The 22264-nt window shown below is 39.1% G+C and overlaps 1 protein-coding gene across 12 annotated transcripts in view; it reads right to left on the reverse strand.

Moving 5' to 3' along the window:
• JAKMIP1 (janus kinase and microtubule interacting protein 1) overlaps positions 1–22264 on the reverse strand; it is a 231060-nt gene that overhangs the window by 15451 nt on the left and 193345 nt on the right. For 7 of the 12 annotated variants that reach the window (XM_017727648.1, XM_017727650.1, XM_017727647.1 and 4 more), the window contains one exon: positions 17154–17274. The exons of 2 other annotated variants lie outside the window; for them this stretch is intronic. In XM_017727648.1, the coding sequence (XP_017583137.1) occupies positions 17237–17274 (38 nt within the window). In that variant the 3' untranslated portion in view covers positions 17154–17236. Of the gene's footprint in view, positions 1–13840; positions 13885–15495; positions 15552–17153; positions 17275–22264 lie in introns of all 12 variants that reach the window. 3 more of the 12 variants (XM_017727642.1, XM_017727641.1, XM_017727643.1) reach the window with 2 other exon arrangements.

Genomic DNA, 22264 nt, shown 5'->3' on the forward strand with positions numbered 1-22264 from the left:
ACTGAGCAATTTGATGCTTATTTAATAAATGCAGTGCTATACTAAGCCCATTTAATCAACACCATCTATTCTGAAAGCAGAAAAAAAATTCTGTATGTCTATCACACTCCATCAGCTTTCCCCACTCACTTTAAGCAATTAGTTTCAAAGACTTCCTGACTAAATTTACATAAAATGCATCCTTCCCTCCTACACTTTGTTAAAGCATTAGGCTATAATTTTGTAAGGTGTTCTTGGAGATTAACAGTGGCAGAGAAGTACCAGAGATTACACTATGCCTCAAGCACAGTCCCAGGAATTTATGAGAGCAGCAATTTCCTGGATCACCTCATCACCTTCAATTGACTTAAATGCTTGTGGAGCAAGAATGTTATTTATTGTCAGAGATTTTCTGGGTCTGTCTGCAGAGAGATGGCTGTGGTTGCAGATGGAATAGGCAGATGAGAACAGCTGTCAATGGACATAAAGCTGCAGTTGAAACATCAGCAAGACTCATTGGAAAACCTCTGAAAGAAGGAACTTCAGTCATTTGCAAGGGGAGAAGGTGGAATGACGTATTTGGAGAAAATTTTGAGGTCCAGGCTTCTGATGGCCAAAATGTTTGGCTACCAGGGTTTTGGGTTTTTTTAGCCAAGACTCCAGCTGGCATAACTTCATGAGCTACCTCAATTCTAGACTGGTGAATTAAGCAGGTGGTGATGTATTTGTGGCTTTCAGTTAACGACTTGGTCTTGTAAAACCTCACATGGATCTGTTCAAAGTGTTGGAATGGGAACAGCATATTCAGGAGACTTACAAGATGAAGCCCAAAGTACTAGGACACAACAGTTGTGTTGGCAACAAGCTACTGCAAACAGTTGCATAAGCTGAAGAGAAGCAAGAGCAATAGTTCCAAGTGTCTGCTTTTAGCATTATATTTACAGCTTCTCCCTGACTGTGCATATATTAAACAGATTGCAAACTTGTAATGAGTGGAGGGAACAATCTGGGTATTTATAAGGCAGTTAACCTTTGGGAATGGCCTTTGTATTAACATTGAACAGGTCTGCTTCACAGTCAGAGGACCAGTGTTTTCATCATTTGGAAAAATGAGAAAATATCTCATACCTATGGAGATAGCCAGAAAGATTTTATCCTTGCACTCTGAAAGATCTTGGCTGATACTGGCTATATAAAGTCAATGCAAACCTGGGACAGCAACGAAGCAAAGACAGTGGCAGAGAGAAGCGACTCCAGAACACATGCCAGGCTGAGGGTGACCCTTCGCCGTGAAATATTCCCATTTACTTTCTTCTAATCAAAACAAATACACCACACCCATCTTTGTTCAGAAGACACCTGCGAGTATCAACTATCAGCTGGACTCCTCAGCCACATAATTTATCTAGTATTAAGATGGAACCAAAGAAACCCAAACAACAGTGGTTGGCATGACACTTATTTTTCTGACCTAACTTCAGTGTTTGTTTGTTTCTAGGGCAACTCACAAAACCCATGTAAGAAAATCCCTGTCATGATGGGAAAAAAATTTATTTTTAGATTTGGTAAACCCATCCATCAAGAAAAGGAAACGAAATGAAATCGAGAGCTGCAGTAACACTGCCATAGGATAAACATAATGTTGTCATTGACTCCATCTGTGGAAACAATTAACTGAAAGTACAAGACACTGCTGTTTACAGAGGTCCAGGGCTGATTTACTTAGGTTACTTCCAGTTTAACAAGCAATTTCATAAAAATATTTCAATTATACTGTGCATACTATACTCTCAAGATGCATACTTTAATTTTATTTGCTGATTCAAAACTTTCTTTCTGATAAAGGACCATGGAAGCCAGAACCTGCCTTCCACTCACCTTCAAAGACACAAAACCAGCAAAGCAACTTTCGGTTTACTCCAGGGGGAACTCATGATGGTCCCTAATTGCATATTAATACCATGAATTATTCAAAATCACAGCAGGTAACAACAAACATTCTGTTAAGTGTAATGATACAGCTTAAACATTAAAAACCATACAAGGAGTATAATTAACAACTAGAAAAGCAGAGTTCAATTAAATGGCAAATCCCACTGTTGCTTATGCACTTCATTGGTGGATGGTTAATGCCACTAACTTCAGAAGTGCAGAACTGCTCTAGCCCCAGGAGACACAAGGCTTCAAAGATTCCCTCTTGCTCCATGGGCAGACAGACCAGGAGGTTTACAAGGACACCCACAGCCAGTCCCACTTCAGCAAACAAGAGAGAGAAGTCTCCATCTGCTTTCAGTTTGCTGTTCTCACTGGGAATATTTGGAAGGGAATTTGAGACGGGCCATACTCCTCTCCCTCCAGCACATTTGTCCAGTAAAATCTTGCCCCAGCTGATTAGGATTCACTACATTATTCACTGTTACCATCAGTAATTCCAGCCCTGTTTTCTAAATGTTAGAAATGAGGCTCAAGTTTAAGAAACATTAAAAAATGGCTTTGCTGCCATTCAGGAAAGCACAAGGAGTACTTCATGGGACCAATTACTGCCTCTTCTACACAGTTGCCTGACTCAGTGTAATGTAAGGTAAGTTGTAATGATGTATCTATAAGAAAAGAAAAAATCAGTTCCAATCCAGGAACACAGAAATAAGGCTTAATATTTTCATGGTTGGAATTGTTCACATACAAATTGTACAAAGTCAGATTTTTCAGAAAAGAAAGCAAAGAGAAAAATCTCTCATTTCCAGAAAACTAGTGAAGATCAATCATTCAGCAAAGTACAGACCCCCTGCATCCTCTGTCTTATAAGCTGCAAAAAAAGAATATAATTTAGGCAATCTAAGAAGTCATGGCACATGCTTCCTCAGAAAAGTGTTGCACTGGTTACAAGGAGAAAATTCAATCCAAAAAAGAGGAAAAGTTAAAATATAAGTACCTGCTGCAGTGCTCTTTAATGATTACAGATGACCTTCTCTTTTGACAGAAGGCTTCAGGTTGGAGATAATGCATCTAACATATTACCAGCTATACCTCATTCATTTTCAATTTACATTTCCTATCTCCCCAAGCAATCATTATTTAGAGATACAGAAAAGACAATTCAAATCCTCCTTACACCCACAAGTCATTTTATTCTAAGTGATATGAATTAAGCAATGTTGGCAAGCTCACAGGGAAAAACTAGACCTTCACTGAAAGCATGAACTAATTTTTAAATAAAATGGTTTCTTCACCCTTTATTTCTTCCCACCCTTCCTCACTCCATTAGAAATAGATTTTTATGTGATGTCTTTTGAAGATTCAGCAGCAGCCCTGGGATGAACCAGTCCAACTGGTGTGCTACTCTGATGGAAAGCAGCTTCCCAGATCGCAGCTTCTTCCACTTCTCCCATCTGTGCACAGGCTGCAATGAGGAACAGAATGACTGTGCTTTCTCACCATTCAACCCCAAGCCAGCATTTAACTTGCAGTATCAGACACCAGGTTCAAAGGTCAGTTCTCTGAGCCATTTTTTAGCCAAAAAGCCAGAAGTAGATTGTCCCAGCTAACTATGCAGACATTCTGTATCCCACACCTTTGCTTGAACATACCAAGCAGTTGCAATTATGTGGCTGTTTACCCTACAAATTCCATAGGCCTGAGACTGAGAAAGGGCACCAAGCCCATAAAGAATGACACTGGGCAACTTCTAGGTACCCTCACTTCACTAACATTTCTTGTGGAGGCATTACACATTCTGTCTTCACTTCAAAATACGTAAACCACTCTCTTTTGCAGAAGCACAAAGGAAATACACAAATTCCTTCAAGCTTCCTCTATCATTGCCCAAGGGATTTAAGAAAAGAGTTGGACATTCAGTTACCCATCTGATTCTGGTGCCCAACTGCCTTAGATACTCCTATCACTGGGGCCTAAACCCTGAAATGTGCTCAGCAGTGCTTTGTGCAAGGCTACATTTTCACAAGACTAATACACACAAAAAACTCCCTAATCTCTGACAGGAAGAAAAGCAATGTGGATGCTTCCCTGATCCTGCAAATCCTTGGTTACACAAGACACAAGAAACAAGCAACATGGATAAGAACTTTTCAGGGGCAGAACCTATTTTATCAGCAGAGATTGATGCACTGTATGAGTGTACACCAGGGTGTACACCAGTGGGAACTGTTGGGAGAATTTTAATTTCCATGAGTCTAACATTATTCAGTCTGCTGAAGTAATGCCCACCTTGAGATGCCTAAGTGGGTGTCAGCTGCAAGGGAAGTGTTTTTCCTCTCTCCCACTTTTGGCAGCACCAAATACTCTGAATTGAAACAAATACAAATGTGAACAAATTACAAATACCCAAATATTCCCTGTGTCCCACCAATAAGGGGGAAGCACTTTTTTTTTTTTCCCAATTTCTCTCCAATCTAATTACACCACAAAATTAGAATAGAATATTCCAACTTATTAAATTACTTCTTCAAGGATTCAAACCAGCAACTGCTGTCTCATGAGCTGCCCTGCAGCTGTGTGAAGTAACATAACAACCAGTTAATGCAACAGCCATCTCTAGCCCGTGACCTGGAGGAGGGAGTGGGTACACGTTTGTGTCTGAAGCTGTATGCTACATGTTCCACCCCTTCCCCTTTCTCCAGAGGAGAGCTCATTTCACGGCCAAACTTTTTAGTTGGTTCTTGAGCACAAACAAAACCACCTTTGTGCTGGGAAGGAGGCAGGGAAAGCAATACAAGTGGAATTTCTGATGCAGAATCTTTCTTTCCGTTGTTCCCCCTGCAGAAAGCTGCCCGGCCAGCAGCAGCCTCTCGGCAGGAGTGGGCTGACAGTCTCAATAAAGCCAGTTGCAAAACTGATCTGGCTTTTCAGGGCCAGACAAAAAGAAAAGAGTTGGGACCCTTCTAAAGCAATGAGAGGTTTCCTTTGTAGGACTGAAGGCTGAACAAAGGCTCACAGGAGACTAGAATTTTAACTCTTTCCTTATTTCACTGTTTTAGGCTCAAGTGGCATTTTACAGACTTAGCCAGAAAATTCAATTGGTAGCATAGATGAGCTGTGGCTACAGGAGTATTTTTAGGCTTGGTTTCCAATGAAAATGGAGTAATCATCATTACTCAGTGATGCCTACACTCACTAGTGCCCCTCTTTATCTGCATTCTTGCATTACTTTTGAACCCAGTGGCCATACTTAACTAAAACCAACTCAGGAAAAAAGCCTCAAACTTCCTACAAGAATTTCTTACAAGAAGGAAATGCTTTCTGAAAACTCACAGGCATGGTAAAAGCAAGCAACTCTCACAGGAAGCTCCCTTACTATCCAAAAAAAGTACTCAAGTTAGGATTTTCCCCCTGTAGAATTCACATGGGTCCTCTACATACCAAAATACTGCAAAGCTTCCCTAGGGGCTCAAGCCCATGGAGTAACTCTCAGGAATATTCAACTCACAGGCAAATCTGATTCAGAACTTTGTTGCTTCTCACTTGAAAATTCACATTCTTTTGTCATCAAGACAGGTCCCCATGAGAGACCAGCACTAGCATTTAATGATGCCTGTTACAAACCACTCTGTAACTGGGTTGTTTCTCCTGTAAGACAAAGTGTCTAATCACCACTAGCACTGGGCTGTGTCTTCAACAACTGCATTCAGCAACATGGGCTTACCTCAGCTTCACAGAAAACACCTTTTCTTGGTTTTCAAAATATCTGAACAACATCTGCATCTAGAGAGCAGGTTCCACATGTGGGACCCATAGCAGTTTGTCTTTTGCCAATGTGACTGACAACTGGAACAAATGAACATCATCTGTGCCACAATTCATGGACTTTCCCAGTGAAGAGCATCTCTCTTATTACTAACCTGTTTCACAGGAAATTGGCTTCAAGTGCCAGCCTTTCTCATACATCCCAAGTCAAGGCCCTAATCCACGCAGGACCAAGTGCTCATCCAATGGATCTAAGCATTACATTAAGCAGAATGCTGTTGCAAGCACCCCTCAATTATTTTATTTATCTAGATAGCCAGATCCTTCACTCTCTTTGCATTGGTAATGCAAGGTTACTATAGCAACATCTGTGACCTGCCTGATCAAGATAGCAGAGAAGAGCTGATGCCTGGATTAACGTATTTGTAGGCTTAAATAGGAACTCTAAAGATTAAAGATTAATAGTCTATGAAATTCATAAGTACTCTACTCATGATGTTACACTTATCCCATTTCCTCTCCTTTTCCAAAAACATTTATCTCTAAATACTAGAGTATGTGATGCAATATATTATGACAACACTATTTATACTTGCTGTTTATTTTCTGTTTTCAGTTTAGCACACAACTGAATTTCTTCATAAGGTCCTAAGACTAATGTATATTTATGCTATGGTTGGCCAATTTATTAGCATCTTGTAGAAGCTTGAGTTCTTAATCAGATTTTCAGAATACTTAGATTTCCACAATATTTAAAGTAAGAAAATTCAGGACAAGTCAGCCAGCTAATGCAACATTAAACACAGAGACATCTTCAATTTGTTTTTTATTTTCCTGTACTTAATAGGTGCTTTTTAAGAGTCACTGACTTTCATTCAACTAGAGACTTGCTTGCCAGCAGTCTGCCACAAGTTCATAATAGATCAACATACATTTAGATGTTTCCTTGACAGCTGTTCTGCAGACAAGAGAAGACATTGCTCCTGAATCCAAGGCTGGAGGAAAGCTGCTCACACAACCAGGATGGTGACATGAAGGAGTTGGACAGGGAGGGAGGTACTGGGGAACTGAGGTAATTTTTTTTCTTTTCTTTTCCTGGTTTGTCATTAAAACACAGCTTAGCTACTGTAAGGATGTCGGGCAGAAACGATAGTTGTACTCTGGGTTTCCTCCATTACCACTGCACAAACTACCTGAGTGGGCACACATGACCATGGATCAGAAAAGCATGAGTAGTTCTACCCAGTTTTAACTGCTTCAGGTGCAGGACAGGCAAGGAATTCTCATTCTAAGCAATTATTCAAGCAAAAGAGACAAAACAGTGGGCCTTCAAGTGAGACTTCAGCAGCATTGAAGTCATATAGCGATCTTCCACAGAGCCACAAATGTCTCCATGAGACAACAAATGAGTGTTCATTGTTCTCTCTCAAGCAAGTCCCTTTTTTATTTTTTTATACATTTCATGCTAATATAATTCTTCTCTGAGCCAACTTCTTCTCCCAAAGGCAGCAAGATTACTTTTCTATTTTCAGGAAGGAGGGGAACTGAGCTTCAAAGTACAGTGCCTCAAAGCCATGCACTATAAAAACCTCCACCAGTATCAGTGGAAGAACTGATGGGGATGAACTAAATCCACTGTAAGAATATTCCATCACTGCAGTCTTGACACAAAATGCAGACTCTGTTTTGGCCTTGGAGTTTCATAGAGCAGACAGCTGAAGGGATTCTTGGACTGAAAAGCTCTGTCATCGTATGGTTAGTTGGATTTGGGGTTTTTTTCTTGCTTTGTTGGTTTTTTAGCTTTGATTTCTTACTGTTGGTGATTTAGCTAACAAAGAGCTTTATCTCCTGCATTTGGCCTTTTCTTTCTCATTGTTTCAACTGCAGTCTGTAGACAGAATAGGAAAGATAGGCCCCCACAAGTCCAGTAAAAAATTTTGTTAGTCTACAGCCATTTTGCAAAAAAACACGTATTTCAAAGATATGCAGTTGAGACTGCAGAGGGAAGAAGCTGATTAAATTGGGTCCATCCACCTGGTTTTCCAGTATTGTTAGATTTCTACCTAATTCCAATCAACCTGCATAATTGACACCAACCCAAAAATCATTGCACCATATGTTAACTTCACACTTCTAACTTTTAGACTTACTTCCCTTTGATATTTTAAGGCTTTTGGCTAAGATTTTTATAACTCGCCTTCCCTAACCTCCCAGCTATAATTAAATGGCCTGGTTTTATAAAAGTGCTGAGTGTGTCACACCGTCACAGAGGCCTGAATGGTACTTAGTGTTTCTTGGTTTCAATCTCGCACGTCACAAGTTAATCTTCAGAAAGTCTTAACTGCATTTCTTGCAACACTCACATCAACCACCAAGGAAAAATCTTCCTATGCTCCCAGCATAACAGGAAGATGAGAGGAAGTTTTTTTGTTCCACTATCGTTGCATTCCCTTGTGTCTTTGCAAATGAATATTACACCTCTCCAGCTAATATGACAATACATCATTTCTTCTCACCTCTTTGCACCCTCCTGTGTTCTAAGCCTTTTATTTTAATTGACTTAAGAAAAGGTTTTATTAAAGAGGACAGCACACTGGCTAGCAATTAAAATCTATCAACATAATTTCTGCAACCTCAAATCCTAGCCTTTCTTATCTTTTGCAGAAGAGGGTCAAATAGTCTCTAAAAACAACACAAAGACAAGGAAAAATATCCATAGATGTATCAAACGGATGACAGAAACGTCTAAAATTTATTTTTGTGTTAAAAGTTTTGTTGATAAAACTAGCCTAAAATATCTTATCCAAAATACCCATCTAAAAAGATGCCAAATAAAAGCCTCTAGTGGTAAAAAGACTGGATTTTTTTCCCATTCTACCAGGATTTGCACCAACAAATAGCAATGCTGACATCATCTGCATTTTAAGGTGACTTTGTAGGTCACTCTTGAGCCTAATCTGGGGTCTAAAGCAAAAGAAAATTTGGTTCAGCTTCTTTCTTGTCCCCAGACTTCTTGGAAAATGTTGGAGAAATCCCGAAGGCTCTCTGTGTCTTGACTGTCGCCTTGTAAAAACACTGATGTAACAACTACGCCAATGTTTAAACATCTGCCTAATCTCTCAATTTATCTATACCTTTAGTGAACTGTCTTCTGCTATTGAAGTTCATGGAATTTTCCTAAACATACACTTAAGCAGTTTTGCTGACATAGCACTGTAGTGTACAGAGCAATCCCATCTCTATGGTGATATTAAAAATATCTGAAGCTATATAATGTATATTTTATTGTCATGAACCAAGTCAATATTTTCTTAAATCCCAGGCAATCATGTTCTGCCTTTGTTAAAGAATCCATGTGCTCCTTGTGTCCAAATTGAATCCGTTAATCTCTGCTGTTTGTCACCTCCAGATTAAAGCAGATTTGCAACCAGAGACAGTGTAGTGTGCTCCTGGTGCTGGAACAAAGCTCTCTCTCAGGAGCCTCTACTTATGTACAAAGGGTGAGAATTGAATGTTTTATGAAGAGCATCACAAGTAAGAAGGAAATTGTGTATTCCTTCAAGCTTTGATTCTACCTAACTGAACTGCATTTCACTATTGATTTTAACAGGAGCTATTTTATGCTACTAAAAGCATGCAAATAAGTTAGCAGCAAATAACTTATTTGTACCAAGTTACACCAGTTTTATCAAGATTGTATGATTATGACAAAGACCATATGTTTGCAACTGTCTAAAAAGCATCTGATCATGAAATTCTGTTTGGTTTTCTTTCTTAGCAAATGTTTGCTTTTAAAGGCTTTTTGTATTTTGTGAAAAATATGTAGGAGAAAGAATTTTTTTCTTAGGCAATTCTTAAATATTTTGGTAGAGAGCACTGAAAGCAAGTTTGTCATAATAGAACCTGACCTACTGAGGTGTTTGAAGTTACCTTTAATGAGTACAAAAACAGCTAAAACACAGTTAAAATGTAAAATTACCATTAGTATGTGCTTTGTCTAACTTAGCAATTGATGGAATGCAATAGGAGCAGGGAGAACAGAAAGCTGGTATTAAGGACTCAGTAGACATACTGTACAAGTTTTGATGCTTGATTTTGGAATAGCTTTAGTCTGATCTGATGAACTGAAACCCATCAGCAGCTGGAAAGCATTTTTCAGTATAGATTCACTTAGAAGAAAATAATTTTGCCTACTCCACTATTTTATCTATACTGCAGCAGAGGGAATGAGCAGGGGATTAATTTCAAAAGTGTAAACTAAACACTCAGGCCAACACATGCAATCTGAGTGCCATTTAGGGATTAGAATGTGAGTCAAACACTTCTTATTAAAAAAAAAAGAAGTAGTGTCCATCAGCACTCACAGAATTTTCGAATTCACCCAAGACAACTAGTTTTCTTCATTATTAGCTTTCTCTTCTATTCACTGCAGTATGGTATTTGCCAAGGCAGTTTTCCATCTTACCTGATGTAGATTGAATGATACCTCTGTTAAAAAAGAGAGGGTGTTAAACTATACTAAAGATCTTCTAAAAATATTAAATCTGCATCTGTTGAATAAGCTATTGAATATAATCAGAGACTAAAGGTTTTGTATGAAAAATTTCAATTTAAGCTTTACAAGCATTAATTAAAAATAAACCAGCAAACATGCAGAATCTACTGTTCAGCAATAAACACAGAAGAATTACAGCTTTGTCATTTAGATGAGTAAATGACTTGCTTTGACTAATATACAGCATAAGCAAGGAAGACACCCCTCTCTTATTAGTCTGTATCAAGACTATTTCCTTTTACTATTTCATATCTGTCATCAAGACTAATGCTGCCAGAAATTGTGTGAAGTCAAGATTTTCCAGTTTTGATTTCAAAGGTAAAAACCAAAAATAAAAAATCCCAAATCAAACAAAGTTCTGTTTCAAATGAGTAAATTTGTGTTGTGCTTGTAATCCAGCAGGCTGAGTGACTGCGTTTTTGCAGCAATGGACAGCACAGTCTCTGCCCTCCCTTGGACGTGTACTGTGCAGGGACACTTGATGTGGGAGTCATGTCCAATAAATTGGAGGATCTCCACCCTGGAGACACAACAGCAAAAAGGGAACATTACCAAGCATGTTCACACATGAACATCTGTCACTCTGTTCTGGGTTAAAAAGTCAGCTTTAGATCTAAGTACCTATGTTACAATATCACATGTATTATTTTAAGATGCCAGACCTGCCACAGCTACTGTACTGAAGGGCTTGGTGGCTTGTCAAAAGCACTACAAAGCATTTCCAAAACTGAACCAGTAACAGCATTTAAACAACTGTCATTTCTTACTGATGTCAGCCTGTGCATGTGTCAAGGAAATCTCTGGGTAACCAGCACTGTATAATGGCTCTCCCAGCCAAACTCATATGTCACACCTTGAAGAACAGGCATTCTTGGTGAGAAACTCTTTTCCTTCATGCAGTGCAGGAACCTGACTTTTAAAGGCATTTGAATTACCATAGAAAGACCTAGCTAAAATCTTTTTATCAGAGACCCTCTCTACCAGGCCAGCATTTTTCTTCACTCTTCACCAAGACATAATGCCTCTTACTTTCTTCAGAAAGAGAAATTGTAACTTTTTTAGCCAAGCTTCAGAAGATCCTCCAAACTTTGAACTCCCTGTATTTCTAACCCATAAGTCCCTACGTACTAGTTTTATTAAATCCTCAAAGCAAACTTTTCCATAGCTGAGTACTCTTTCACTGTGTCCTTACTAGCATTTTTTCATGTTACAGTGAATAAAATCAGCTCCTAATCAGGTGATCTGAGGTTGTTCTTTATCTCCCAGCTACAGTAACCTCCTTATCAATCTGTATCAAATCCAAATATCTCAGAGTTAACTAGGGCAGGAGGTTTGATTCTTAAAACTGAAATAAAACTCCCTCGCCTCTCACTTTCCTTAACAATTAATCCCAGCTCCGACTCCATCTGCTGTCACTTGGAACTTTAATGAGGCACTGAAACTCTGTTCTACTCAGATACATGATATCTACTCAGGAATCACAAACAGATGCTTCAGTTAAAAAAAAAAGCACTGGACTACTTTGTGCATTTCTGCTGAATAACCAATAAATGAATGTAGTACTGACCCTTTAGGGGTTCTTTGGTGTGAAGTGTCTTCTTATTAGAACGTCCCTATATTTAAATTAAAGATGCTTTTGCAACAAAGAAAATAGCATGGACTCGGCACAGAGATGTTGTGGGGATAAACATTGGCATTAACTTTCCCATGATAAGCACAACTGCTGCCTTACAAGAGCTGGTGACAGGCTGGTGCTTTTCAGAGCAAAACTGAACTTCAAATCATGGGGCTTCTCTCCTACAACTGCCCGTGACATTTGTCTTCTCAGACAGCAAGCCAGAAACACCAGCAGTCTGAACACTGATTTGAAATGGACCCAGAGAGATTGAGTTTTCTAGGACAGCCTGGAAAGAGAACAAATACTAACGGCAAAATAAATGAGTTTTGTACAGCCTTTTTAGCAATACTACTCACTACACAACTTCTTGTGATACAATATTAGACCAAGCTAGTAAATGAGTACTGATCCTTTGCCTTGAAAGGAGTTTTACTTGATTGCAGCAGCAGAGATTGCTGTACTTCATGTGCTATGTAGTATATATATGTAATATATGGTATATGAAATGAGATACAGAGAGGTATAGCACTGAGTTTTCTTTTAATCTATAACACAAGAGTGTCAGAACACTTGTGAGCAATGCAGGTCTTAAATATTTGCCATTTAAAGACTTTATTATCTTCTTTAGAAAATTTTGAAATATATTTTTGGCAAAGTACTTCACTGCACTAGGTTTTGGCATCTGGACTCCTGCTGTAAAGACCTCACTAAAAGTCAATATATTGTTTATAAATTAAATTAGTTATTTCATGCTAAAAAATATTACAGTTGCAAGTCTATGATCTCAATCTTTCAGGGAACTAAATGTTAATGGCACTGAAAAAAAGTTCTCTTGTTCCTGTGGGACAGAATACTATAATATCCATGACATAAAAATGCTAGTATTTCACAGCCCTTGAGAGAACCCTACTCCCTTCACAGCACCTGCAAGGGAGCAATTAGTATCTGTGAGAATGTCACATGACATAGAAAGAAATGATCTTGCCTATTGTAATTTTTATTGGCAGACGCTAGCTCACTGGCATGAGGTGCTGGAAGAGACCCCTGCAGCAGAGATGAGGTGGAGTGGGGGCGAAGGGACAAAAACCCATTTGTCACATGGCTATATAGTTTTCCCTATTTCTTCTCATAGTTTTATCACCCACACAGTTGGCAGAGAAAGGAACCAGTATCTGCAGTGGAAGAACGTATTGAATTTCCAAGGACAGATGCAGGGTACTGACACAAGAAACAAAGGGTCAAAAGAGCATTTTTAGATCACAGGCTGAATCAAATCATTCCAGATGATTAAGATTTCTGGGAAAGAGAACACAAAGGCAAAGCAGCATAGATAAAGACTTCACAGAATTTGTTTTGAATAATATTCAGGTTTAACTATAGCTCAGAGAAATACACCTAATCTTGGTGTACTCCGAGTAGTAACTGCAAATGATGCTCCTAAAGAGCTGCCATAACAGACTCAGAAGCTGCCTCAGCATTCAGAGCTCACAAAGCACAGAGAAAGCTGAGCAGAAGCAATGCTACCAAGGGCAAACTGACTGAGTCTCATCTCACTGCTTAGGATGAGTAACTTGATGTCTGCCAGGGGCTCACTGGGGGCAGAACCACAAATCCCAGCAGAAGCTAAGGTGTGCCTGAGAAGGCACATCACATACTGTGTGCTGGGAACCCACCTCAGTGCGCCAGGAGAGCCCCTGAGCAGCCAACCAGCTCAGAGACACTGATGAGCCCTCAGAGGAATTTCAGGAAAAGACAGAAAAATTTATGTGCAATACCAAGTACTCTTGGCTCGTTTCATACTTTTTTCAGCAACGCAGTGTTTGGTGTTTATTTGTTTACATTGCTTCTAAAAAGTGAAGAAAGCATGAGAGCATTAGAGGTGCTCAGGGAGTAGCTCACCCATCTCTATCAAATTATGCAGGTCAGTGGTTGCTCCAGATTAAATATTAATAGAATAACTAATGTCTTTCAGCAAAGACTTGGGTTACCTTAGTACTTGCTGAACTCATGGCAGACTTCCTCAGTTCCTCATCTGGGTATAACCATGGCAGAAAACAAAAACAGTTAAGAAGGTGATGTGAAAAGCACATGTTTATATGATTTAATATAGGATGGATAACAACCTTTGGTGCTCATGAAGTCATAGCTGGTTATTACAGGGTGATCTATGTTCCATAGCTTCTACTTAATCCTGATTTGATTAGATGGACTCAAGGGCAAGTAGATCTTCTGTCAGACTTGGAGACAAACAACATAAAAGCCTCTCTGACCCCAGCACAGCTGTGGTATTCACATGGCTGACTAGAAACCGTCCTATTAAAGCTTTCTAATATCTGGTTTCAAGCTTATCCTCTGATTCACATCCATCAGTTACTGCAGAAAGGCAACAAGATAAGTAATATATATGTAAACAAAGACAGTAATATATATGTAAAAATTGAAAAACCTAGGCTAAGTATATTAGGCTGAAGCCTATTGTCATTATTCTTCTTCCCCTCCTCCCCACATACATATTTAGGTAACTGACTTGCTTAAGCATCTCTAAATAATTAAACATCTTTAGCATTCAGGCAACTCTCAGGCTAATTTCAAACAAAAGATAAATTTCCAGGCTTTCACAGGAAGCAACTAGATTGGTCTGCCTGTGCCTGTGCTACTGAAAGCCACAGGAATCCCTCTGACCTGACCCAGTATTCATTGCACAAATGAAGTGGCACATATACATGCCAGTTCCCCTCTGCTTGGGGCTGTGCAGATATATCCAAATTCTCTTTTAAGTTGGTGTGTACATCTTCAGTCCATTCAGCTAACTTGGATCATTTGGATTTAATTTAAGCTTTGCCTGGCAAAGTGCAACTTAATCATCAGGAAGCAGTGGATTTCAAATGGACTGCTCAAAGAATCAGCTCATAGTTGCTGCTGAGCAAGGGCTTCAGCCATGAAACTGAAATTTCTGTTTGCAAAAAATTCTCCTGAGTACCACAGTATAAACACTGACCAAAAAAACTGGACACAAACATACGGCAACTGTGAGCAAAAAAAATGCAACTACTATCTTATTCTGATGGAACACAAACAATTTAAACAGCCTAAAGATCTGTTTCTAAATGTGCATGTTTATACTGACATCTTAAACATCGAGCTACAGTAGGGGTTACTGTATGAATAGTAAAGAAAATGGGACTACTATTGTCTTTAATGAGGCAGGACCAAGGCCTTGATAAGAAGATGGAAACAACATGCCTCTGAAAGTTCATAAGCCATTTCAGATAACACTTGCATAAATCCAAATGACAGGATGACTAGGAGTAGTGATGTTACACTCATAGGGACTGTGTTTAGAGAAATGGAAAGGGCAGCAAAGATACATATTTAAAATTAATGTGCACAGGAAGATGTTGAAGAACTGCAAAGAGTACATAATTTTAAACTACAGATAATAATAGCAGAACACTCTGTGTACCCTTAATATTGCATCTATACCAAAGCAGTATAAAAAAGAGAATGTACTAAATTTATATATTGATAATAGAATGCATTTTAAATAATTAATCAGAAAGCTATTTCAATTTTCATATGTAAGAAAGAGCCAAGTGATCCTGACTCAGTCAGCACAGATATGCTGGTTAAAATGAGTACATACCTAGACCCACGTGAGCTGCAGCAAGCACTGTCTCCCATCCAGCCAGTTGCCAGGAGCTGTGAAAAATGGTTAACAGCATTGCAGGTCTCCAGAGGGAGTGAAATGTGAAAGGGGCATAATGCGGCAGAAAGAGGAAACACTGAAAGTGAGGAAACTCTGATTTGTGAAACGGGAAGATGGAGCAGCAGGGAAGTTCTCAGAATCTCATAAGGAATCCAGTAGCATGTTTCCTCCATGAATAGTGATCTAAGCTTTCAGGCAACCAAAGGATCAAAGTCCGGACTGTGAACTCTCATTTTTGTAGAAAAGTATCTCTTTCAAGCCTACACAAGCTTTCAGTAGCTAGATCAATGTAAATTATTGTGTCTGTTAATGAATATAGGACTCCTGCATGTCCCAGGTAACCAGTATGGCACCTTTCACAAGTACTAAACCTATTTAGAATCACAGAATCATTTGGGTTGGAAAAGACCTTTAAGATCATCAAGTTCAACCATTAACCCAGCACTACCAAGTCCACCAGCAAACCATGCTCCTGAGTGTCACATCTGCACATCTTTAAAATACCTTCATATTCTACCACTTCCCTGAACAGCCTGTCCTAGTGCTTGACAACCTTTCTCTGCAGAAATTTTTCCTCATATCCAATTTAAACCACCCCTGGTGCAACACTGAGGCCATTTCCTCTCCTCCTGTCACTTGTTACTGGGAGAAGAGGCCATCCCCCACCTGGCTACAAGCTCCTGTCAGGTAGTGGTAGAGAGTGATAAGGTCCCCCCAGAGCTGCCTTACTCCAGATTAATTAATACATAACTCAAACTCCCATTAAAATCACGTCAGCTTTTATTACATTTATTTGTATTGGGTAAAAATGTGTAAACTCTTCCTTCTTGATCTGAAAGGATCCAGTGCTTAGTGCACTGCCCTTGGATTTAGACCAGATTTTGATACCCTGTTTTGCTACGGACTATGCACAATTTTGGACTTAATCTCTTTGTACCTCAGTAAAGGATAAAGCTGCTGTATTTCAAGGGCATGTGGAGTGTGCTAAGTTCTTCACTAGGACTGTGTGGATCTTGAATGCAATCAAAGCAAGCATTACACAGCTCAGAGAGGCAGGTAAATAGCTGATGCGAATTGGCTGACTCAGCAACAGTGCACAACCTGAGTCCTGACCAAGTCCAACTGATGGACCAGAACCAATGAGAGCAAGAATTCCAGCCTTCTAAAGTGAATAGGAAATATAAATAAGCATGGTAGTTCAGCTAAAAATATAATAAATACATTAAGAACAATTTTAAATAATATATTTTTAAACTATTATGATGTTTTAATATCATAAATGATGATACTTATTTCTACTTAGTTTGCTGGCTTCATTTTTTTTTTTTTTGGTAAGGCAACAGAATAGATTATATGTCAGTGACCATTGTGCAAAAAATGACAGATGTGGGTTTGTCACCAGAAATGGTTCTATTGACTTTATTGAGTGTTTCAAGATCGATGTGCTGTATTTGAAATTTAACACTCCTAAAAATTAGCATAGAGGGTTTGCTCTATCTAAATGAAACCAAAAAAATAAAAGCATAAAAATTAAATAAAACTTACTTATTTACTGTTGAGATAAACCACTAAATATTCATTTTTATTGAACCTACCTTGCATTCTGCATTGTAAGTTGTTGCACCACCCTAGTTCATCCACATCTCTGAACTGAACATCAGGATGCCTCTCTCCACTGTTAAATAATACAGACCAAACCAACTGGTAAACTCATCCCTGGAGAGAAAACAAAAATCATACAAGAAGAAGAGTCTTTTCATTAGTTTTTTCAATCACTGACATAGTGTAAAAGCAGGCACTGGAGTTTTTGTTTTAGTGAGGAAAGTCAATTTAACAGTGTCCCCAGTTCAGCACAACATTTCATCTAAGTTCATACTATTAAGTCAGTTGTTACCCCCCTGGCCAATACAGCATTCCAGTTACAATGCAATTTCAGCACATGCTTTGAATGCTTTGGTTCAACGGGGACACAGCTTTCAAGTATCAACCACTACTGACCCACACTGTGATTTTTCCCTATTAATTCCATATGGAGATTAGAAAAACGCTACTTATATCAGTCACTATCTTCAGCTTTAGCTAGGCAGTCTAATAAATTTGCATTAAAATATTGCATCACGTGGTAGTAAAATTACTTTAATAAAAAGGGACTTTTATTTAACAGACAAAATAGTGAATAAAGAAATGCAGGTGTAATAGAATCGGATGGAATAAAAAGACAACATCTGAAATAAATAGTTGCTAAATTCACAAGGCAGGAATGTGAGAAACACAACACTTCAACTGGAAAAAGCTGACTGTCTTTCTTAATATTCAACAGTAGGACAAGTGAGACTTTGGGGTAGAAATGTGACCTAAAGACATAAAGACTTTGGCTTTAAAAGTTCCATCGGAACAGGTAGTAACTGAAAAGGCAAGAGGAAGCCTGGAGATGTTAATTGTGTGTACACAGCTTAAAAAGGTTGACAAGAAGAGATGCTCATTCTGTTTTTCCTATTTACTTTGCCCTTGACTGTAGTAACCTGAGACAATATGTAAAACTGAGGATTTCCAGAGTGCAAAATACTTTGGAGCCATACAGGAGACAGAACATGAGAAATGTCATGTATATCAAATGGAAGTACTTAACCAAAATACAAAAATAAAAGGTGTTTATTTTGTAATTTAGTTCACCATCCCACTACTTATCCTGTGTTCCTATGACAAGGAACACAGATTACAATGTTTATTATACCTCCAAAAGTCTTCCTGTGCTCTGGAATTGACTCAATGAGTACTCTATCTTAATTAAAAATAGAGAAAAAATAGTAAGAGACCATTTACAATAAAAACTGCAATTTTGAAGGAGAGAGGTTTTAGGACTTTTCAAAAATGTTTACTCTATATAATATGACATGAAATGGCTTTGGAAATTTGATTCCAAAAGCTGCGAGTAAACTAAGATGCTGTTTGCTAGACAGATTCTTTTGCAAACTTTACACTCTGTAGTGAAGACTCATTCTTTGGCAAGAGTACACCTTGCCAAAGTGGAGAGGGAAACCGGGAATGACAATGGCCAGGATGCACTGACTGGTAACAGGTTCATGGCAAAATGGTTCTTAACATGTAACTAAGAGTGGGGGTCCTTTCCATGGAATACTGCAAAGAGAAAAAGTTCATATGGGTTCAAGAGAGACTTCACAATTTAATAGAAGGAAAATCTATCAAGGTTCACTGACTGAATAGAAACCAACTCTGCTTCAGGAAGTCCTTGAGTAGAAAATTATGAAAGTCCTGGAGAGGACCAGTCTGTTCCCATCTCTTTCCCAAGGCATCTGCTTTCAGCTGCTGGCTCATTTTTTTATGGGTCTTTCTTTTCTGGCAATAAGCATATTTCTGTCCTATTCACAAACAAGTTTGCTTTCTCTAAGCATAAGAAAAAACACAACAATCTGGCTATTTGACTTCACTAGTTGTGTTCTAGTATATGCCTACAAAACACGAGGGTAACTTTGCAAGTAAGAATAAAGCCAATTTTTAAGCAATTATGCCTTAGAGTAATTTGAATGCTGCAACTTATTTGCTTACAGGATGCCCATGCCACAGTGTCAGCATGTGTGGGGGTACCACACAAGCACAACTTGCACAAGCCCTGTCCTGCCACGACTCAGCAGCAGCAAAGCCCCTTTTGGCAGCAGTAGCCACTGTTGTCTCATAACTAAAAGGTCTGAAAAAGACCTAAAATAAATTCTTAATGATGCTGCCCACTTTAATAACTCATTAAGGGCAGAGATATTAGCCAGATCCAACTGTCACACATCACCAGGACTGAAAAAGCCATGATCTGTCTGGATAAAATCTTAGAGAGCACAAAGAGAGCTCTAAGGGGTCTGGCAAAGGAAGGAAATTTCAGCTGGCTGTTTAACTTGTGTTAGCTAACCAGACACTACCTGTGTCTCAGTTAAAGATACTTTCAGAAGAAGAAAAACAGAAAATCCCCAACTGCAACTGAAGTGACACAGAAGTAACCAACATCAGCTGTCTCTATGTGAAACCAGGTGTTGCATTTGTCACAGCTAGTCTATGAAAAGGCTCTCAGCTGAAAATGTGTTGTCACAGGGTTTCTGGAGCAGCCAGGTGACCAAACAAAATTAGCGGGAACTCCTGCCTAGACAACATCTGTTTCCTCATTCTGACCCATTCCCTCCCTCCCCCAGGAAGTCCTTCAGCCAGGCACACGTGCTTTCCCTTCAGAATCAACCCACATGAAGATTTCCCATTCTGGCCGTTTGCTGTGGAGGGACAAAGGCTGAACTTCATATGAAAAATGTTTACATTGACTGTCTCAGCCATGAATTTTTGAAACTCTGGGGAACAGAAGGAGGCTCCACACTGCCTCCTTTTCTCCCCCTTTTGAAGCATAGCCTAATGTATCACATGACATTTTCTTCTTTTAATGCATCTCTAAGAAATCTAATAAAAACTGGGTTTTCTCCCTTTTAATTACCACATGAGCCACATACACACAAGACAATCCAGAACTATGGTTCACCCTGAATATTATTTCAGTTATTTTGCTGAAAACGCTCCATGCCAACACCAATTTGGAGAAAGACAAGCAATTACTGCCATTATTTTTTCCCATATAGGTCATTTAGCAGTATAAAAAGCCTTCTATCCCTGAAGGAAGCTGACAAATCATAATGTTCCGGGCTTTAACTATGCTTTACTGAAGAATTAAATGTGTGCTAAGTATATATACAATTTATAAAACATAACCATCACAATTGAGAAACAAGGATTCACATACAAATTTTTGTCCTTCCTAACACACATTTGCCTGTTTTTCTTCTAGTGCTTCTGACTCAACACAACTTCATCTCTTTTTCCACCAACCTCCGCTTCTGTTCCTGGATAGATTTGTGTTTCCATTATTTCCTCTCTTAAATCTTTTTCCTCTCCCTCCTCACCTCCTTTAAAATGAGTATGAAAGAAACTTATAGCCAACCCAACCCGCTAGCCTTAAATCCTTCATAATTTCACTGTGACTTGTGGACTACATGAATAATGAAACTCCCTGTCACCAGAAACCTAACCAACACTCTTTTTCATCCCCTCCTGTCACATGACAGTTATGAGCACTCCTGATGCATACAGCCAGCCAAGCCAGCATGGAATCCTTTTTTTCCAGATAAATACTTTGTTTACAACCACATGAAATTTCAAAACTTCCCAGCAGAGAGATCTGTATCACCTTACTGGGAAAACCTTGTGTTTGGGGCACTGGTGGGGCCCCCCTTCGCATATCAGATGCAGGCTGTGAAAGAGGCAAGTGCCTTCCTACCAGCTGCCTGTGACATGGCTCTGTTCACTGGTGCAGACTGTTAAAGGTCAGAACACGGAAAAAAAACCTATTTTCTGAAAGTCAGGAATTGTCTTTTGGATTGCACATCCCAAACGTGAAGTCCACCATGTAAGCAGGCAGAGCTTGCTCTGTCTCAGATTACTCGTGTGCAGTCTACCAACAAGTAGATAGGACAATGGAAATAAAAAAAAAAAAAGCTTTGAAATCCAAAAACTCACTGATGAAATACGTGATTGACAAGGCACTGAAATCCTCTGAGGACCAGACCCTAACTGAAGTTTAACTGAATCAGGGTAAGCCTCTGTTGAAATTGGAGTGTAATCATCCTTCTCAGACTTCTTTAGATCACAAGTACCTGCAAGCTGGAGTTCTCAATTTACAGCTGTTTGATAAATATGAAAATGAGTAAAAATTCCAGGTGCAAAATGCTAAGGAGCAATTGCTGCCAAAATCACAGCTCTGGTACTGAATTAGTGCATTTGGAAGCCATCTGTGCTCTTACAGATCTGATTACAGGTGGCAATTTTGCTGATAGTGGCAAATGATTATCAGTGGCAGCAAAAAAAGGCTGTTTTAACTCTGAACTGTTCTGTGGATGAATTTGCAATCAAGCTGTCTGGGCACATCCACCACAGCAGACTAAAAAGGAGAGAATAAACAATATCCATGGCCTACTAGTAAGAAGAGGATGAAGGAGGTGTGGCCCTAAAACACCAGGCACTGATTCATACCCTTTTCCTAAGTTTTGCACCTTTCCTCAGCTCCAGGCAGTCACACAATATCCCATTTCTGCAGGATTACATCACGTGGGCTTGGCAAATGAAAAAAAATTCAAACTTGTTTTTCACGAAGAAAATAGGGTTTTCCTCTTAAACTACAACTGTTCCTTCCTGCTTTTATGTGCAGGGATATTGGAAAGAGATTTCTACACTTTTCCAAAGGTTTTAGACACAAGCACTTCCAAAAAAAAACTACCATGCAGAGAACAGAATAACTTTTCAACTGAAAGTATTCCAAGGAAAAAGCATTAATGCCTATCTGCTTATTGAACTTGGGTACCTCATGACATTTTGGGGGGTACAGACCTGTCTGCCTACCCAGGGTGCCAAAGTGAATCAGCTCTGATGTTTTGTCTCTGATACACAAGTCTTATCAAAAGCTAATTAAAAATGTTACAAAGGCACAAGATCCAGTAGTCCCGGGGCAGTGGCAAAACCACAGCATGAACCATTGTCACCTCACTGTACTAAGAAAACAGTTTCTCTTTGGTTAGCTGAGATGACATTATGATTATAATGATCCTCTTAATGTTTAGAATACTTCACTGTTCCAGAGGGAGAATCTTGAGGTAGAACTTGCTTA

This window comes from Corvus brachyrhynchos, unplaced genomic scaffold, assembly GCF_000691975.1.
Source record: "Corvus brachyrhynchos isolate BGI_N302 unplaced genomic scaffold, ASM69197v1 scaffold80, whole genome shotgun sequence".
Lineage (NCBI taxonomy): Eukaryota > Metazoa > Chordata > Aves > Passeriformes > Corvidae > Corvus > Corvus brachyrhynchos.